At 39.1% G+C, this 16,936-nt stretch overlaps 1 protein-coding gene across 2 annotated transcripts in view; it reads right to left on the bottom strand.

Moving 5' to 3' along the window:
• PLPPR5 (phospholipid phosphatase related 5) overlaps positions 1-16,936 on the bottom strand; it is a 102,845-nt gene that overhangs the window by 24,728 nt on the left and 61,181 nt on the right. Inside the window, exon 4 of one of the 2 annotated variants that reach the window (XM_087960618.1) lies at positions 288-464. The exons of the other annotated variant lie outside the window; for it this stretch is intronic. Within the exon in view, the coding sequence (XP_087816744.1) occupies positions 288-464 (177 nt within the window). The remainder of the gene's footprint in view (positions 1-287; positions 465-16,936) is intronic. 2 annotated transcript variants of the gene reach the window in all.

The raw sequence follows: 16,936 nt of genomic DNA, 5'->3' as shown, positions 1-16,936 counted from the left end.
TAAGAAGAACTCTTTAAAAATTGCTCTCTGAATAGAATAGTCTAACAGTACAAAGCTCATAGATGGAATAACATGATGCAATACGATGACTTTAGCCAGGGAGAATAATAAACACTTGTATTTACTGAAATACAGCATATGATTTTATATAGTTCTTTAATCAAGCATTTAATTATAAATGCTTGTCATTCTTGAGAATAGCCTGTATCCTGACAGATTAATGAAATGATGGATTCTACAAAGAGTCAGACATATAATAGGTAGAAAAATGTGTAGCTTATACATACCAAAAACACTGCTATTGAAATACCGACGAGAAATCCTGCTATCACATCTGACCAGTGATTTCGATATTCTGCTACTCTGTTGATACCAGTAAGAAATGCCATACACATTATGCTCAAGCAAAGAACTGGTTTCGCCAGCCTGGTTCCTCTGGCCTTTATTGTGTGGGTGATGTACATCTAGGAACAAACAATAATAATAATAAAAAAGGTAATGAAAATAAATGCAATGCAATATCCATCGATTTTCATCCAGTTATTGAGGATTTTGAATACCTGTCCCACTTTTGAAGAGTAATGATTTTTTTTTTAAAAAATCATATAAATTAACATTTATGCCAGGAATCCAAAGTTGTTATTGGTTTATTTACTGGATTTCTATCCTGCTTTTGGACTGAAATACACTGCAACCCTGAAAATTACGTCTTTTTGTGCCCTCATCCCCTGGTTGAGACCGGTGATAAATATTAATACAGAAACAGGCACAATCCATGATCGAGTGAGAACCAGAGATGGGTAGTTCTCAGCTTACAACCACAATTGAGCTCAAAATTTCTGCTCATCAGCGAAAAAGTTGTTAACTAAGTTTTGCCCCATTTTGATGACCTTTCTTGCCACCGTTGTTAAATGAATCACTCTAGCAGAGGTGGCATTCAGCAGGTTCTGACCAGTTCTGGAGAACCGGTAGCGGAAATTTTGAGTAGTTCGGAGAACCAGTAAATACCACCTCGGACTGGAGATTTTACAGTATCCTTCTTCCCCTGCCACAGCCACCAAGGCACGTCCACAGAACCGGTAGTAAACAAAAATTGAATCCCACCACTGCACTGTAGTTGTTATTAACCTAGTTGTTAAGTGAATCTGGCTGATTTTGTTGACTTGGGTTTGTCAGAACGTTACACAAGATAAATACATGCTGGTTGCCAAGCATCCGAATTTTGATAATTTGACTACAGGGATGCAGCAACAGTCATAAGTGTGAAAAAACAGTCCTGAATCACAGTCCTGTTTTTTTTAAACTTTGAACTAAATGAATGGTTATAAGTCAAGGACGACCCGTATGGTTATATTTCTCATTTGTGTTAAAGATTCCTCCCTCTTCCCACAATGCATTTAGTGGCACAGTTCTCAGTGCATAGAGATTAAGTGTTATGGCTATTTGGGCTCATTTATGTACATAACGGGGACGCGGTGGCTCAGTGGCTAAGATGCTGAGCTTGTCGATCAGAAAAGTTGGCAGTTCGAATCCCTAGCGCCGCATAATGGAGTGAGCTCCCATTACTTGTCCCAGCTTCTGCCAACCTAGCAGTTCGAAATCATGTAAAAATGCAAGTAGAAAAATAGGGACCACTTTGGTGGGAAGGTAGCAGTGTTCCGTGCGCCTTCAGCGTTTAGTCATGCTGGCCACATGACCACAGAGACGTCTTCAGATAGAACCGGCTCTTCGGCTTTGTAACAGAGATGAGCACTGCCCCCTGGAGCCAGAAACGACTAGCACGTATGTGCGAGGGAAACCTTTACTTTTACCTATGTATATAACACTACACAAACAGAATTTTCTTGAATAATTTGACTGCTCTTAATCTAACTTAATCATAACTCTTAATCTCTATGCACTGAGAACTGTGACACTAAATGCATTGTGGGAAGAGGGAGGAATCTTTAACACAAAGTTAAAAAGGAATTCTGAAAATAATAAGGAGAAAAACTAATCCTACTTTTATATTGAATATATAGAGGCACATTTAGTAATATTGGAGAGGAAAGGCACTTTTTTTACTTGCATTTTCGTGTACATGCAAGTGCAATCAACATTAGGCAACTATGTTGTGTGCAGAGAAGTGCGATTGAAATTGTTCAGTTAATTAAAAATATTTATGCTGGCTAAATATCTTGCAAGACATAGTCTAGCTAGCAATCTTGTCAAGAGTTTATGGCCATCATCCAACACTGCTGCACTTTAAAGTAAAATGAAGAGATTGGGTGCCTAGAATTCCATTAAATTAGAACTTACTTTTTTCTTTGTTGTTTGGCAAAATGTGTTCACTGTAGGCAAGAATCTTCTATATATATATAAAAGAGAAATACTACTCGCATATCATCACAAAATCTCCAGAACCGTAAAGCCTACAAACTTGAAATTTGTCACGTATGTTCCTCTTGGCTTCTAGGTGCTCACTAAGAAAGTATCTTTTGAAATGACCATCAGAGCATTAGCATTTCGTATATTATTATTAACACGCTCTGATGCTAAGGAGTTCTACTCCCCCTCCCCACCTGAAAAAAACTTGTTCCAAATGCAAAACACAAGCAGAAGAGAGGAGTTTCACTTTTAGTTTCACAGAACCAAGCAGCTTTAGTACAGAACAGCTGAGCTAATCCACGCCCAGGCTCCTTGCTGTCTCAGCAAATACTCTGCTCGCTCAGCAAATACTGTTTCAGTTTCCAAATGGCCCTTAACCCTCTCACACATTGACAGGACGCTAGCCAGATGAATACTGATGGATGCTGGTAGGCAAGAGGCAGATTTTTCCCCCCTTATTTTTCTCCCCAAAAACTAAGCCCGACCACATAATTTCATAGTGAAACACAGGTATTGAGCTAGTTAAAAATAAATAGCAAAGTACTATGAAGTACAGGTTGGTGGTTTGCTGTTTCCAATCACCAGATGAAACATGTACAAAACTTGTCTTTCTTCACTTTGATGATTTTTTTTAATGCCCAGAGATACCTGATTCATTCTAATAAAAATCCAGTGTAATACACTATCATTCCAGTTTTATATGTGATGAACTGAAAACAAGCTATAGATGCATTGCAGATGTCTTTAGTAACAATATTTACATCACACTTAAAAACTAACATGGAACAGAAATAAAGGAATATCAATTAAATTGGAATATACACAATGTAGACATATTTTTTTTAAAAAAACTAGGCACCTCTAATTAAGGGAATAATGGAATACCAAATAGATAACCATCTCATAATTAAAGGAATAAACTTGATATATAAAATCCACTAACAGGATATACTACTTAAATCAGGTAAAATTAAGCAATATGTAAGCCAGACTATTAATGCTGGCTTAAAAAATGTTGTCCAGACTAAGACCCTTGCAAGGTATTCAGTTCAGAACACAAGCTACCACATTTTTTCCTTTGAAAAATCCTCTTCTTCTATCCCCTTCATGTTTGGAAAAGCAATGGCCAATATTTTTGTTTTTGGGACATATACACTTTAAACACACACACAAGTTAAATTATATTTGGAAAGCTGAAATACCAAAGGTAGAAGGATCTTCCCCTCCAGATCCCAAACAACTACAGGGCTGTCCCAAAGGTGCTTTTTCAAGAGACAAACTGGACTTTCTTGTATTTCTTTGAAGACGTTTCACTTCTCATCCCAAAAACTTCTTCAGCTCTGACTGGATGACGGGGAATGAAAGGATTTATATTCCTGGCTGACAGCTGGTCATTTCCATTCTTTTAGAGGGTCGTTGAGGCCACTTGGAGGTTTATCTGTGTCCTCAGGGTCACCTGAGTAATGGAAATGGGTGTGGAGCCTTCTTGCTTGAAAGGACTGTGTTGTAGACTGGAAGTAGATGGTGCCTATCCCTCTTCCTTTGTTGAGAGAGGGCTGTTCAATTTTGACATTGATGGTCTCTTTGCCCCCTCTTTCAAACCAGTGGTCCTCTCTATCTAAAATGTGGACTTTGCTGTCTTCAAAAAGAGTGGCCTTGGTCTTTTAAACGCAGATAGACTGTTGAATCTTGTCCTTATGAGTTTTTTTATTCCTATGACACGACTACAGGGCTGTTTGAAAGCTGAGGATGAAAGCCTTCTATATCAAACCACTGAAACATTGGAGAAATGATGGAACTGTACTATGGGGAGGGGTGTGAGCAAGCACACTGAAAAGGAGGCCACTTGGGGGGGAAAGCAGTAATTGAAAAACAAAACAACTTCCTGCTAAGTTTCAAATGATCCATACATATATTGGGTTATTAAAGCCAAAGGCCTATGGCTTATGCTATTCTTCTACTCAGGGTAAACAGGAGCTGCAAGGCTGGTTTGGCTGAAGTTATGTGCAGACAACTGGAAGTGCTCCAATCCAAATGGATGGGAGCATTCAAGCCAATGTAGGGAGAGGAAGTATAGCAGGGAAATACGTGTGGCGGTTGCATTCAAAATGAGTGAAAAATCAATAGAAGGGGACATCCATTTCTGCCCTCCAGTTGCCCACCAGTTTGGGGAATAAGAGGTACATCCAGATCTCTTAAGAACTGCAATCTGAATGAAGGTTTTCCAGTGGCATGACTGACAGCACTCTTAACATACTCCTGAAATTAAAGCTACTCATTAGTAAGCCAAATAGCAAACTTGACATATCAACAGAGGCACATTAATGTCCATTTCAGACCCGATTCTTTTTTTTTCCTAGTTTGCTTGAGAAAAAGGTGATGTTGTAAGACCCAGTGCTTAGAGCACGGGTGTCAAACTCGATCGTGTCACGTGATGTTATTGGTTCTTGCCTTTGCGAAGCTGGGGTGGGCGTGGCCTGTGATGCATTGGGCCTACGGGCCACCAGTTTGACAGGCCTGGTTTAGAGTAACGTGTTACTGGCTTGCTATGCAAAGTACTCACACCTATGTTGGAAACTTCTTCAATATTTTTATCTTTATTGCAAGGCTGCTTTTAAACATATTCATGAGAAAGAGAGGAAGGGGGAGTCAGATAATGGTAATTAATGTTAAAATCCCAGGCCCTTGTATAGGGGCAAGACACCTAATCATTCTGCTTATAGCATTTCTGCTAAAAAAGGGAGAAAGAAGGAAACATTAGGTGTACCTTGTCTGAAAATGCTGAAGCTCACCACCTGTTTGTGAAATAACGCTTTTTATGAACAGCAAGCGATCAAAAATAATTCTGCCTACAATTGCCGGAATAAATCAGCGGTTAAAAAAAGACTGCATCCTAAATCACACCCTTCCGTCTTTCTCCCCTCATTTGGAAGGCAACGTGATTTTCACTTCACAGCTCCTCTTTCATCTCTTCTGTTCAAATTGCAGCAGACACTCTACGCTACCATGTTATGTTAGAATGCTGATGAGTTAAGAAGGAATTTAGCTTCAATGTGGTTTTCGTCTCCACGGATACCCAAGTCTGAGATACCAATAAACTCTCAAGGGCTGAATTTAAGACTACTTCATACTTTAAGGAGCTAGCGATCCCAGCTATAAGATTCACCATGCTATCTTGTAAGCAAAGTAAACAAGTGTGAAAATAAATTTTGTTTTTAAACGTTTTCTGCATAAAGATGACACCCTTAGCTAATACATGTTCTCAGCTGCTCAGGAATTATTGTCCATGCCTGAAAATATACCAGGCAGGAACAAACAAATTGTGGGCTTGGTACTCAATGACCTCTCTAATAGAAGTAATGGAGAAGTAGGTGCCAGCCAATACAAAAAAAGCAACATCCTGTGAAAATGTATTTTCCAGCGCTGACTATCCACAGGTCTCTGATGCTCTTTATACTTACAAAAACCTATTTTCTCACTACTACATTCTACTCTAGGGCTTGCTACAGAGCAGCATGCAGTAGACTGGACTGCAATCTGCAGAAAACCACCTGTAAAGATTTGCCAGTCGAACTGCTTTTTAGCTTTGCCACAATTAAAAAAAAACACCCTTATTTCTATACATCTAATAAACAATTCGTCCAAAGCTACAAATGGAAAGATAAGCCACTTTGCTTCCATGTCCACTCTAATTTATTCATCGCTCAAAAGTCTAAGTGCATTTCTTATCTAATGCTTATCTAATTTATGATTGCATTTGATTTCCATGTTTGTTCTAAGCACAGTTCATCTGTGATCTATGTGATAACAGTTAATACTGTATAAAATTTCCTTTCTCTTTTCTTCAATCAATTCTAGGAGAAAGCTTGGATTAGTCCCTGCAGTTTTCTTGCCAAGGTTTTTCAGAAGTAGTTTGCCACTGCCTTCTTCCTAGGGCTGAGAGAAAAGGGCTGGCCCAAGGTCACCCAGCTGGCTTGTATCTCCTAGCCTGATATCGTAACACTACAGTAAACTGGCTTTATTTTTTAAGTTTTATCAAATAGTTGATTGCTGTAATCCAAGTAAATTTTTTGTCAATGTCCAGTACCTCCCACCATCAGTTATGCTAACTAAAATGGTCAATATTTCCAGTTTGGCAGCAACTTCTCCACACTCTGAATTGGATGGACCAAATTTCTTTTTCAGAAAAAAAAAATGGTAATGGTTGAATATCGTCTCAGTTTATAGGGTTTTTTTTATATAGAAGAATAATTCATCTTGTTTATTGTGGCACCGAATCTAGTAATTGTTTTTATGTCAAAAAGGTAAATCTAGGTTAAACATGAGACGCACTGATTCTGCCTAAAGTTGCCAGAATAAATCAGTGGTTAAATGATGCACTGAAGAAAACATGGAGCATGAAGACTTCAGCTAGTTAACTGGGCTCCATTACAGAAGACTTCTTTCCGTTGTGTTTATTTTTTCTCTCCCCCAAATCTGGGCTATATCAGTAGGAGGTTTGGGTGGTTTTTGTTTTTCCCACATGACCAAAAAAAAAGATGCTTTGGTTATTTTTCCCTTTTAAAAATGTCTTTAAATCACAAGGTTCATGTCAGGGAAGGGTGGCAGAACTTGGGGATGGAGTTAAAAGAGGAATTACCCTAGAATCCTTAAGATGCCACAAGCAGACCATGTCCAACCCCTCTCCCCTTTGAATTTCATTAACCCTTATCTAACAAGCAGGGGTCAACTGTTAGTTGAGAAGATTCCTGTGCATAGGCATTTGGCAATGAATCAGTTTAGTTGGACCTTCGTATGCCTGACAGTTCACCAGTTATGCTGATAACTCCCACAAACACAAATCCATTCCACCCTTATTTCCACAGAAATAAGAATCCATTGTATTTTTGTGTGTACTTTTTATATACAAATTTCCCAAAGGGACAAATGGTTGAAAGCACTTTTGATGTCAACACTCTCTCCAAATGCACAAAGATTTAAACAGATCAAAACTAAGTTCTCTGTGATCTTTTCATGGACATCTGATTCATCATTTGAAAAAAGATGCTGATCTTTTTTAATTTGATTCTGATATATAGGTCACAGAGGCTGGAAAATATTAATGAAAAATAGTAATGTGCTATTGTGAATTTTTAGAAGGAAACCATCACAGAGACTTCGGAAAACCATTAACTATTTTCAAAAATGAAATTCCATGCAATCACATAATAAAAATATGCATCACAAACTCAGGGGAGATTTGTTTTTACATATGACTTTGGCAACAGGAATTAAAGAAATTATTCTAAATGACACACTCAGATAAAAAGCCAGATTATTAAGAAACAATGTACTTTTGATCGCCATGTTCACAGAATCTAATTTAATGGATATCTTGCAATTTCATGACTTCAAACAGCTATTTTGTTTTTAAGTTTGCTACATCAGAATGTGATACTGGAAGTCACATCCTGATATGTAACCCAACAGAAAGCGAGAAAACCTTAGGCATGTGATATAGTTCTATCTGTCTTGTATGTTTATTTTATATTTTGCAATACTTTTTCAGCTAGTCAAAGTAATGATCTCAGTGTTTTTCCAGATTAACATGGTTTAATTACTGCCATTTTCATAATATCAAACATCTTATATTAGACCCGGTTAAAACTTGAACTCTCTAATTTTACCTTATTAATTTTAATTTTACCTTAGACAAATGGTTATATGCTTATTTTCAAGAATGCACTCTAAACTGTTTATTTTTGTACCTTAAAGTATTTATTTTTTAAGTAAGCATATACATAAGCATTCAGTGTAGTTGCTGCTATATGGGATACCCACTGAGTGTTATATCTTATGATTTATGATGATTATATTTTATGATTATGATCATGATTTATCAATTGTTGCATGTATGTACACTGAGAGTTTAGCACCGGAGACAAATTCCTTGTGTGTCCAACCCCACTTCAGCCCTTATGGCAGCCAGCAGCCCTTACGGCAAAACATGACTTGATTGAATAGAATACTTTATTTGGACAAGTGTGATTAGACACATAAGGAATTTGTCTCCAGGGCAGAAGCTCTCCGTGTACATGCAAAGCAACAGAACGATAATCATCATCATTACAGTAATACAATAAGAGGGGGAAACAAAGATAATAAGGTGGATGAATAATAACATAATAACCATGGGCAAATTATAAACAGACATTAGACAGCATTGTGAGAATTTTTGATGAGAATTGAAGGAAATATCACCTAGTGTGGCAAAACTTGCTGTTCTGAAGGTTCTTAATATCCCAAAGCAGTTCACAAACAATTTCCTGAAGTGATTAAAAGAGGAAGTGGGTGAACCCAATGTCCATTTGAAGGCTTCGAACTACAGTTTGGGCGAAGTTGACTTTCCCCTGTCTTCCAGAGCAATAAAATCTGACAGAGACTGCTGTTTTACAATTTCTTCATGGGGATTGTCTTTATGGACTACAGGTCCTCTCCTTTGGCCAGAGAGGAATTTTGAGGCACCGATTCATTCACTAGCCTCTTGTTCCACTGCAGTCATTGGCTCCGCCATTGCTTCCCCAAAAGAGCCAGATCTTCAAGGCTTTTCAAAAGGGAGACAGAGTTGGGGCCATCCAGATATTAGGGGGAAGTTGTTCCAAAGGCCAGGCATGTCACAAACAGAATCTCACACCCAGTTACCTGTGAGGTAGTGGCACTGAAAGCCAAAGGATTCTCTAGAGAGATAATAGTAGCTAAATGACACAATTGGTCGAATTTGATCCACTAACTCCACAGTAGTATGATCATACACCTATTTTCCCATTCATCCCCAATCAGGATAGACTCCCATAAAGAATCTATTTTGTGATTCCAGGTGGTGCTTTTTTCATTTTTTAAATTATCATTTTGTTAATTCATAATATCTTGTTCTACACACACAGCACAGGAGAGGCTGCACCAATTTTCACAGAATTTACTTATACAGAGTGAATTTGGTGGCTATGAGCTAACCATCAATTACTGAAAATCAAAGGAATTTCCAAATGTGACTCATACATTAAAAATTACTTAGTAATGTACTCAGAACATAGGAAAATGGTAAAGTTAAATTTATCCAAATCTGTGATAGCTTGTAATTCTAATTTTTTTGGTGGGGGAAGAAGAAAAGTCTCAACAACTTTTATTTGAGTTTCATATATACTAGCAGTGATATATATATTCACCTTGATTTAGGGCATGGGTGACAAACTCACCACATCACGTTGCCGTCACATGATATTTCACGTTTTCCCATTCGTGGAGCTGGGATGGGTGTAACCTGCACGTGATGCATCCAGCCCGTGGGCCACCAATTTGATACCCCTGATTTAGGAGATACTAAAAATATTGATACATACTAATTTTCAGTTAGATATTTGAACTGCCATCATATTATGTTAACTGGAATATCCTGGCCAAGACATGTTCACTTTTTATTTTTATCAAGATGTAACGAGCAAAGCCTAAGAGCTCTTAGGAGGCAAGCATCTTAGGACCTTACCTCAGAATTCAGTAAATATTCCAAACTTTCTTACGGATTTGTGAGTGAAAAGGCAGATTAAAAATGATTAACTGAATATAAGGTGTCTTTGGTAGAAGCCACAATGGTATTTTGTCTATCACAACACCATTGCACAAATAATGCAAATTGTGAATTTGTCTGACGATGTCATGACTTGTGTGTTTTCCACTTCTGCAGATGCAGAGCCAATGTACATAACTTACCCTTGGGCAAAGAAACAAACCTTTCTATTGAAAATTAGTGTCACCTTGGGATTATTTAAACAATGTTAGGCCACATTAAATATGATATATTACATTACATACTTAGAATGTGTAACATAACTTCTTTGTATAAATGTACGTTAAACCTAAAAAAAGGTTGACCATAACACAGTATTTTAAATACTGTGATTTAAACCTAAAAAGTAAAGTAGAGATTTAAATCTAAAAAGTAAAAAAAAAGGGATATTAAGATGACCAAGTGATGGGGAAAGATAAAGATAAAATGAAGGTTTTTAAAAAGATACTCAAAACATGACTGGGATTTGGGTCCAAGGTAAGATTAGAGGGCACCACTTTCTTGCTGTCAAGTACTTTAACTGTCAAGACACTTCTCAGCTGCCAGATCCATTTTTAATTTATACTTTCAAATCAGTTTTTGACACCTGGCAACTGCCTCAGTAAGTTCCTGCAGTTTTCTTGGCAATTTTTTTTAGAAGTGTTTTGCTACTGCCTCCTTCCTAAAGCTGAGAGGAACAACCATCCTAAGGCCACTTAACTGTTCGAGGAAGGACTACAACTCATAGTCACCCACTTTCTACCTTGGTCCCTTCTCTACTACAATCCAACTTTATATTTGTATAAGGAAGGGCCATGCATTTAACAGCTCTAGCTCCAGCTGCCACATCTTAGCACTCTTAAGATCATTTTTTCATGTGTTTTGAGAGAGAGCCAACTTGACTGTTGAGTATATAATTAGAGAATATGTCTTAAGGAAAGGAGGAAAGGAGGTTAAAGGCATGAAGAGTTAGAAATACGTCACTTTTTTTGGTTATGTAAAATCCTTGGAAACCTTACTAATACTGTATATAGGTTACTGATATTCTTAATTAAAATTGATTAGAAAGGGAATAAAAAATAAAATTGAAAACTTTTGGATTAATTTTCTACTTTAGCAGACGCTGCAGGAAATCACAGCTGCCGGGTTTTTTAGCTGGTATTGATGTTCATATACACTGGGTTGTATGCATATATTATCAAGTTGTAATGCACATATATGTAATATACATATATGTATCAAGTTGTATGCATCTATAATATCGAGTTGTATGCATGTTAAAGGTTTTGAAGAAGAGATTGGATAGTCACTTGTCTGAAATGATATCAGGTCTCCAGCTTGAGTAGGGAGTTGGACTAGAAGATCTCAAATCCAGCTCTATTCTGAATTCAATGGAGTTCACCACAGGATCCTAGAATTGCACTGGTGTAGTTAGCATATATTCAATTTCAAGCAGTTTGGCCCTTTTGTAATCAAGAGATGGAAATCTGGGCAACGTTCAGATTTTCTAAGAGACATCCTACATTTTCTGGTGCAACATCAAGTATGTAGATAACCACTTCGCCATCATGGCCAGTTTGTGCCAAATTTCAATTTTCAGATCTTGATGCTTCTGGATCTTCTACAATTCTTTGTCTTCTACTATCTCCTGGTATTGCTCCATCAATTATCCATATTTTCTTCTTTTTAACCAGTTATATCTGCTGTGTTAGGATCCAAGGTTTTATCAATCTATATTTGGAAATCCATAATATTTTAATCTGCACATTTTCAATTATTTTTCCAACTATATTTTCCCACCAATTGTTCATTACTGACACATATTATGAAGCTGAAAAAATACCTGATCAAGAAATATCATCTAAAATCAAGGAAGGTAAAGGAAACACTAGAAACAATAAAGCAGCAAGTAACAGCTATAGCCAAGAAGATCCACAGTATAAAACTTGAATTGCACACTATAGGCAGACTCTCCAATTTGAATTGAATCAGAAACGTTTCTATCAATCCATCAGTGGATACATTGCAATGAACTAGCCAACAACTGACAAAGAAGAAACAGCGCATTTCTGAGCAACAGTTCTGGGACAACTCAAAGTCACGCAACAAGAATGCAGCATCGGTGAAGGATGTCAGTAAGAATAAAAAAGAAGCTGAAATGAAGAACTTGTAGTAAGAGTGGAAATGGTGGAGAAAAAGGCAGAGAAGATCAAGAATTGGTCTACACAAGGTAAAGATGAACTGCATGAGTTTTGATTGAAACATCTACACCCACTCATTGCCAAGCAGTATCATGACATATTGGAAAGAGGTGAAATTGAAGGTTTCTGGCATCTGGCAAAACCTACCTGATAATGAAAAATTCAACAAAAGCAACTGTAAGTTGGGTGTGCTGGCTGATACAGTCCAAAAGCAACTAGTTCAGGGGTCTTCAAACTTGAGAGCTTTAAGACTTGTGGACTTCAACATCCAAAATTCCTCCTCCAGTCATGTTGGCTCAGGAATTCTGGGACTTGGAAGTCCACAAGTCTGAAACTTACTAACTTTGAAGATCTTTGCTATAGTTCAAAACAAGCTCCTTCCACTTGAGCAGAAAGGAAACTGCCCAAACAGCAGAAAAACAAAAGATTAGCTCCTAATTGACAAAATGATTTTGAAAAACTGTAAGAGAAGGAAGACTAACTTGAATGTAGCTTAAATTGATTACAAGAAGACATAAAACTCCCTGCCCCAACTAAATAATCAAGGGCCTACTGTGTTTCTCCAACAATAGAAGACAATGTTGAAAAATCACTACGCAATCTAAAACCATCCCTATCTATTGGACCGGATGGAATATGTGCCTACTTCTTAAGAAAGCTATCCACTGCCATAGCCAAACCTCTAAGCATAATCTTTGAAAAATCTTTCAGGACCAGCTCCTTGCCTAACCTATGGTCACAAGCCACAGTCATCCCCATCTTCAAAAAGGAGACCCAAGCCTAGTTGAAAATTACAGACCAATCTCCTTATGCTCGTCACCTGCAAAGTCATGGAATCAATTATTAACCAATCCATCATCCTCCACTTAGAGACAAACAACCTACTCTCCAATAAACAATTTGGTTTCAGAAAAAAACTATCCTGTAATCTGCAACTCTTACACTGCAAAAACATATGGACGACACAACTCGACCAGGGCAAAGCAATAGACGCAATCTACATAGACTTCTGTAAAGCCTTTGATTCAGTGGTACACGACAAACTACTCCTAAAAATAAAATCCTATGGTATATCTGGACAACTGAATAACTGGATAGAAGCATTCCTATCAAACAGACAACAAATGGTCAAAATCGGGAGAGTCCTATCAAATCCAGTACCTGTCAATAGTGGTGTCCCTCAGGGCAGTGTTCTAGGACCAACTCTCTTCATACTCTACATAAACGACCTCTGTGATCATATTAAGAGCAATTGCGTTCTCTTCGCTGATGATGTAAAGCTGTTCAATACTACAGACAATACTGCTACCCTACAAAAGATCTTGACTATGTATCCGAATGGTCAAACAAATGGCAACTTCAAATCTCAACAAATAAATGCTCTGTCTTACATATTGGCAAAAAAATCAGAAAATAAAATACAAGCTGAATAGTCAAGACCTTGTTGATGACCCAAGCTCTGTAAAGGACCTTGGAATACTCACCTCTAATGATCTGAGTGCTAGAGCCCACTGCAACTACATAGCCAAAAGGCATTAAGGTTGTTAACCTAATCCTACGTAGCTTTTTCTCTGGCAATATCACACTACTAACCAGAGCATACAAAACATTTAACTAGACCAATACTCTAATACAGTTCATCAGTCTGGAGCCCCTCATTACGTATCTGATATTAGCACAATTGAGAAAGTCCAGAAATATTTCACAAGAAGAGTTCTCCACTCTTCTACTCGTTGTAAATACCTTATGCCACCAGACTTGAAATTCTAGAACTAGAAAACCTTGAATTACGTCTTCGGTCTGACTTAAGCATGGTATATAAAATCATACATTGCAATGTCCTACCTGTCAATGAATACTTCAGCTTCAACCATAACAACACAAGAGCACACAATAGATACAAACTCAAAGTAAACCGCACCAAACTTGATTGCAGGAAATACGACTTCAGCAATAGAGTAGTCAATGTCTGGAATACTCTACCCGACTCCCATAAGTCTCTTCCCCCAAACCCCAAAAACTTTAACCTTAGACTGTCTACCATTGGCCTCACCCCTTTCCTAAGAGGTCTGTAGGGGCGATGCATAAAGCGCACCTGCGTGCCTACGTGCCCTACCATCCCTGTCCTATGTTTCTCTATTCTTTTTTTTTCTTATATGTACCCATCTCATGTATTCACAACTATGTATACACTTATACTTAACTTACAAACAATTGACAAATCAAATAAATAAAAATAAATAAGGAGAAAATAAAATACGGACTCCACCAAAGGCCCAGCATGATTTCTAGGCATGAGGTGATGATTAGCCCCCACCAAGAATTCAGGACTATTTAAACCATGCGTCAATTTCTCATCGTTCGTTAGAACTACACGGGTGAAATAGAAAAGCGGCCTGGGGAGAATAACTTGCCTTTAGGAGTGCCCTGCACCTAGGCTAGAATACCCCGATCTACTACTGATAGAACATCCCAATCGAAGCGGCCTTGGGGCGGGTGCCCAGCACAATCCCCTCTCCACAGGCCATTTCTGTTAGGCGACAGAAAACTCCCTGAGAGGCAGAGTCCCCAGCAGCCGAGGTGGCGTGGCTGCCTGTCCTCTCGCCATTAGCAGTGTCTTTTGGGTGATAAGAAGCTCCCCCAGGGAGCAGTTAGGATCGGTCAGTGAGGCGTGGCTGATTTGCAACTGCAAACTCCGGCCATGCAATGCAAATGGCTATGCAAACTCAACTGCAAACTCAGTGCAAAAACTCAATGCAATGTACATATGCTGTTGTCAGAATAAATATCAGACGACCCCAAGATTCCCGCTGAATTTCTGCTTCCTGAGCCAGCCGCTCTTCTTCGTCCACTCAGATAGCCCTATTCCCCACCGCCTTGATTTCCCACTGCAACCATTTGGATCGCAGGAGGGTCGCTAAAGAAGCTTTTGTCTTCTCCTGTCCTACTCTTTTAAACTTCTCTCTCCAGCCTTGGAAATCCTCTCCTGGGGACTCCATCCCAGCTCCAACCCTGCTTAGTTTCCATCCTAGACAAGCCCCCTCCCAGGTGCGCTCTGGGAATCCAAGGACTGGTTCTGCCTCCCCATCTCTGACTTGAGCAGAGCAGGCACTGGAGGGGCGGGGGGGGCAGAGTGGAGGGGCTCCTGGGTTTTTTGCCTGAGCTGGGTGAAGATCATCCTGGTGGGCCCAAAGGGTGGTCTTTCAAATTGCTTTAATGATTAACAGGACACTTCCCTGAACCCCCAACTCCCTCCAGTGGGGAGGACAGCGTCTTGCTGGGCCTGGGAGAGATGATGGCTGCGTTGCAGGGAAGAAACACCCCCCCCCAAAAAAGCACCTTGGGGAAACGTAAATGAATGAATAAACTCAAAGGATCTTGGGACAACCCCCGCCCCCAGGTAAACTGCACCAACAAAAGAGAGGTGGCGGAAGATCAGGGACCTTCAGGTTCAGAAACTCGGTTAAGCACAAGCTGCTACTTCTTCCCTCCCTGCCCTCATTTCACAAGTTGCCTTTGATCACAAAGCAGATCTTAATGATAAACAACCCTGTTGTAACTTACCAACTGCATGCCAAATCCCAGCCACCACCACCCTCGGTGGCTGAATGTCTTTGGGTTAATTGATTAATTGAGTTAATGATCTAAAGTGATTTTTATTTTGGTCTAGAGAGAAGATGAGTTTAAAAAGAAAGAGCTACTCTGTGGAATTCAAGAAAGCAATCATGGAGGATTCTCGTGGTAAGAATCTGACCGCTTTCTGCAAAGAGAATTATGTTGCATCTCCGTATGGTCCGAAAATGGAGAGCTGAGTATGATAACCACAGTCAACAGGTGCAGAAGGGAAATGCCAAGAAGCGCAGGTGTGGATCAGGTCGGCATCCATTATATCCTGAACTTGAAGGCACCATCTCTTAATGGATTGCTGACAGGAGAGCAAAGGCTTTGGTTGTACGCAGGGCTGATATTCAAGCATTTGCCCTTGCAATGGCACCAGTTTGAAATTACCCAAGGAGAATTCAAAGCCTCTCATCGCTGGCTGGATGGCTTCCTTCAGCGATATGAATTGTCTCTGAGGATATCCACCTCGCTCTTCAAGCTAGAAGATGCTGAAATTGTCAAACGGGCACTTGCTTTTAAATCATTTGTTGATGCCATTGATTTATCCAAATATAAGGTCTCTCACATGATTGCGATGGATGAGACTGCAGTTTTTATGGTCCAAGAGGCTCAAACAATTGATAAGAGGGGTGCCTCGTCAATTTGCATTCCTTCAATTGGATATGAAAGCGCACGTACTACGTGCATCTTGGCCATTCGCCTGGATGGGACAAAAGTAGCACCTCTTATCATTGCCAAGGGCAAAAAAAAAAAGAAAAAATTGAACGTGTTTCAGGGACTTCTGTGCTTGAAACCGAAAAGGCTTGGTGCACACAGGGTGTTATAAGGAAGTGGATCGAGTTAACACTGCCACTTGTTGTGCGAGACATGAAGTGCCAAAGACATGAAGCGTTTCCTTGCACAAAGAAGAGTGGATGAAATAATGATCCCAGCAGGAATGACAGCACATCTCCAAACCCTAGACATTGCAGTAAACAAACCATTCAAGGACAATCTGCAGGTACAAATCAATGACTATGTTGAGAATTGCATGGAGAGAAACCAACGAGGAAACTTTGTGAAGCCTAGCCTGGCAGAGGTTGTGAGTTGGGTGAAGAAGGCATGGCATACCATCACTGACACCTGTGTTGCCAATGCACTACGAGCAGGATACATGGACAAGAGA

The sequence above is a fragment of the Notechis scutatus genome, chromosome 3, assembly GCF_049901735.1.
Source record: "Notechis scutatus isolate UNSWTSFEM ecotype Mainland chromosome 3, rNotScu1.2, whole genome shotgun sequence".
Taxonomy (NCBI): Eukaryota; Metazoa; Chordata; class Lepidosauria; order Squamata; family Elapidae; genus Notechis; species Notechis scutatus.
Note: the sequence above shows the minus strand (reverse complement) of the source record. Positions and strands in the feature narration are given on the sequence as shown.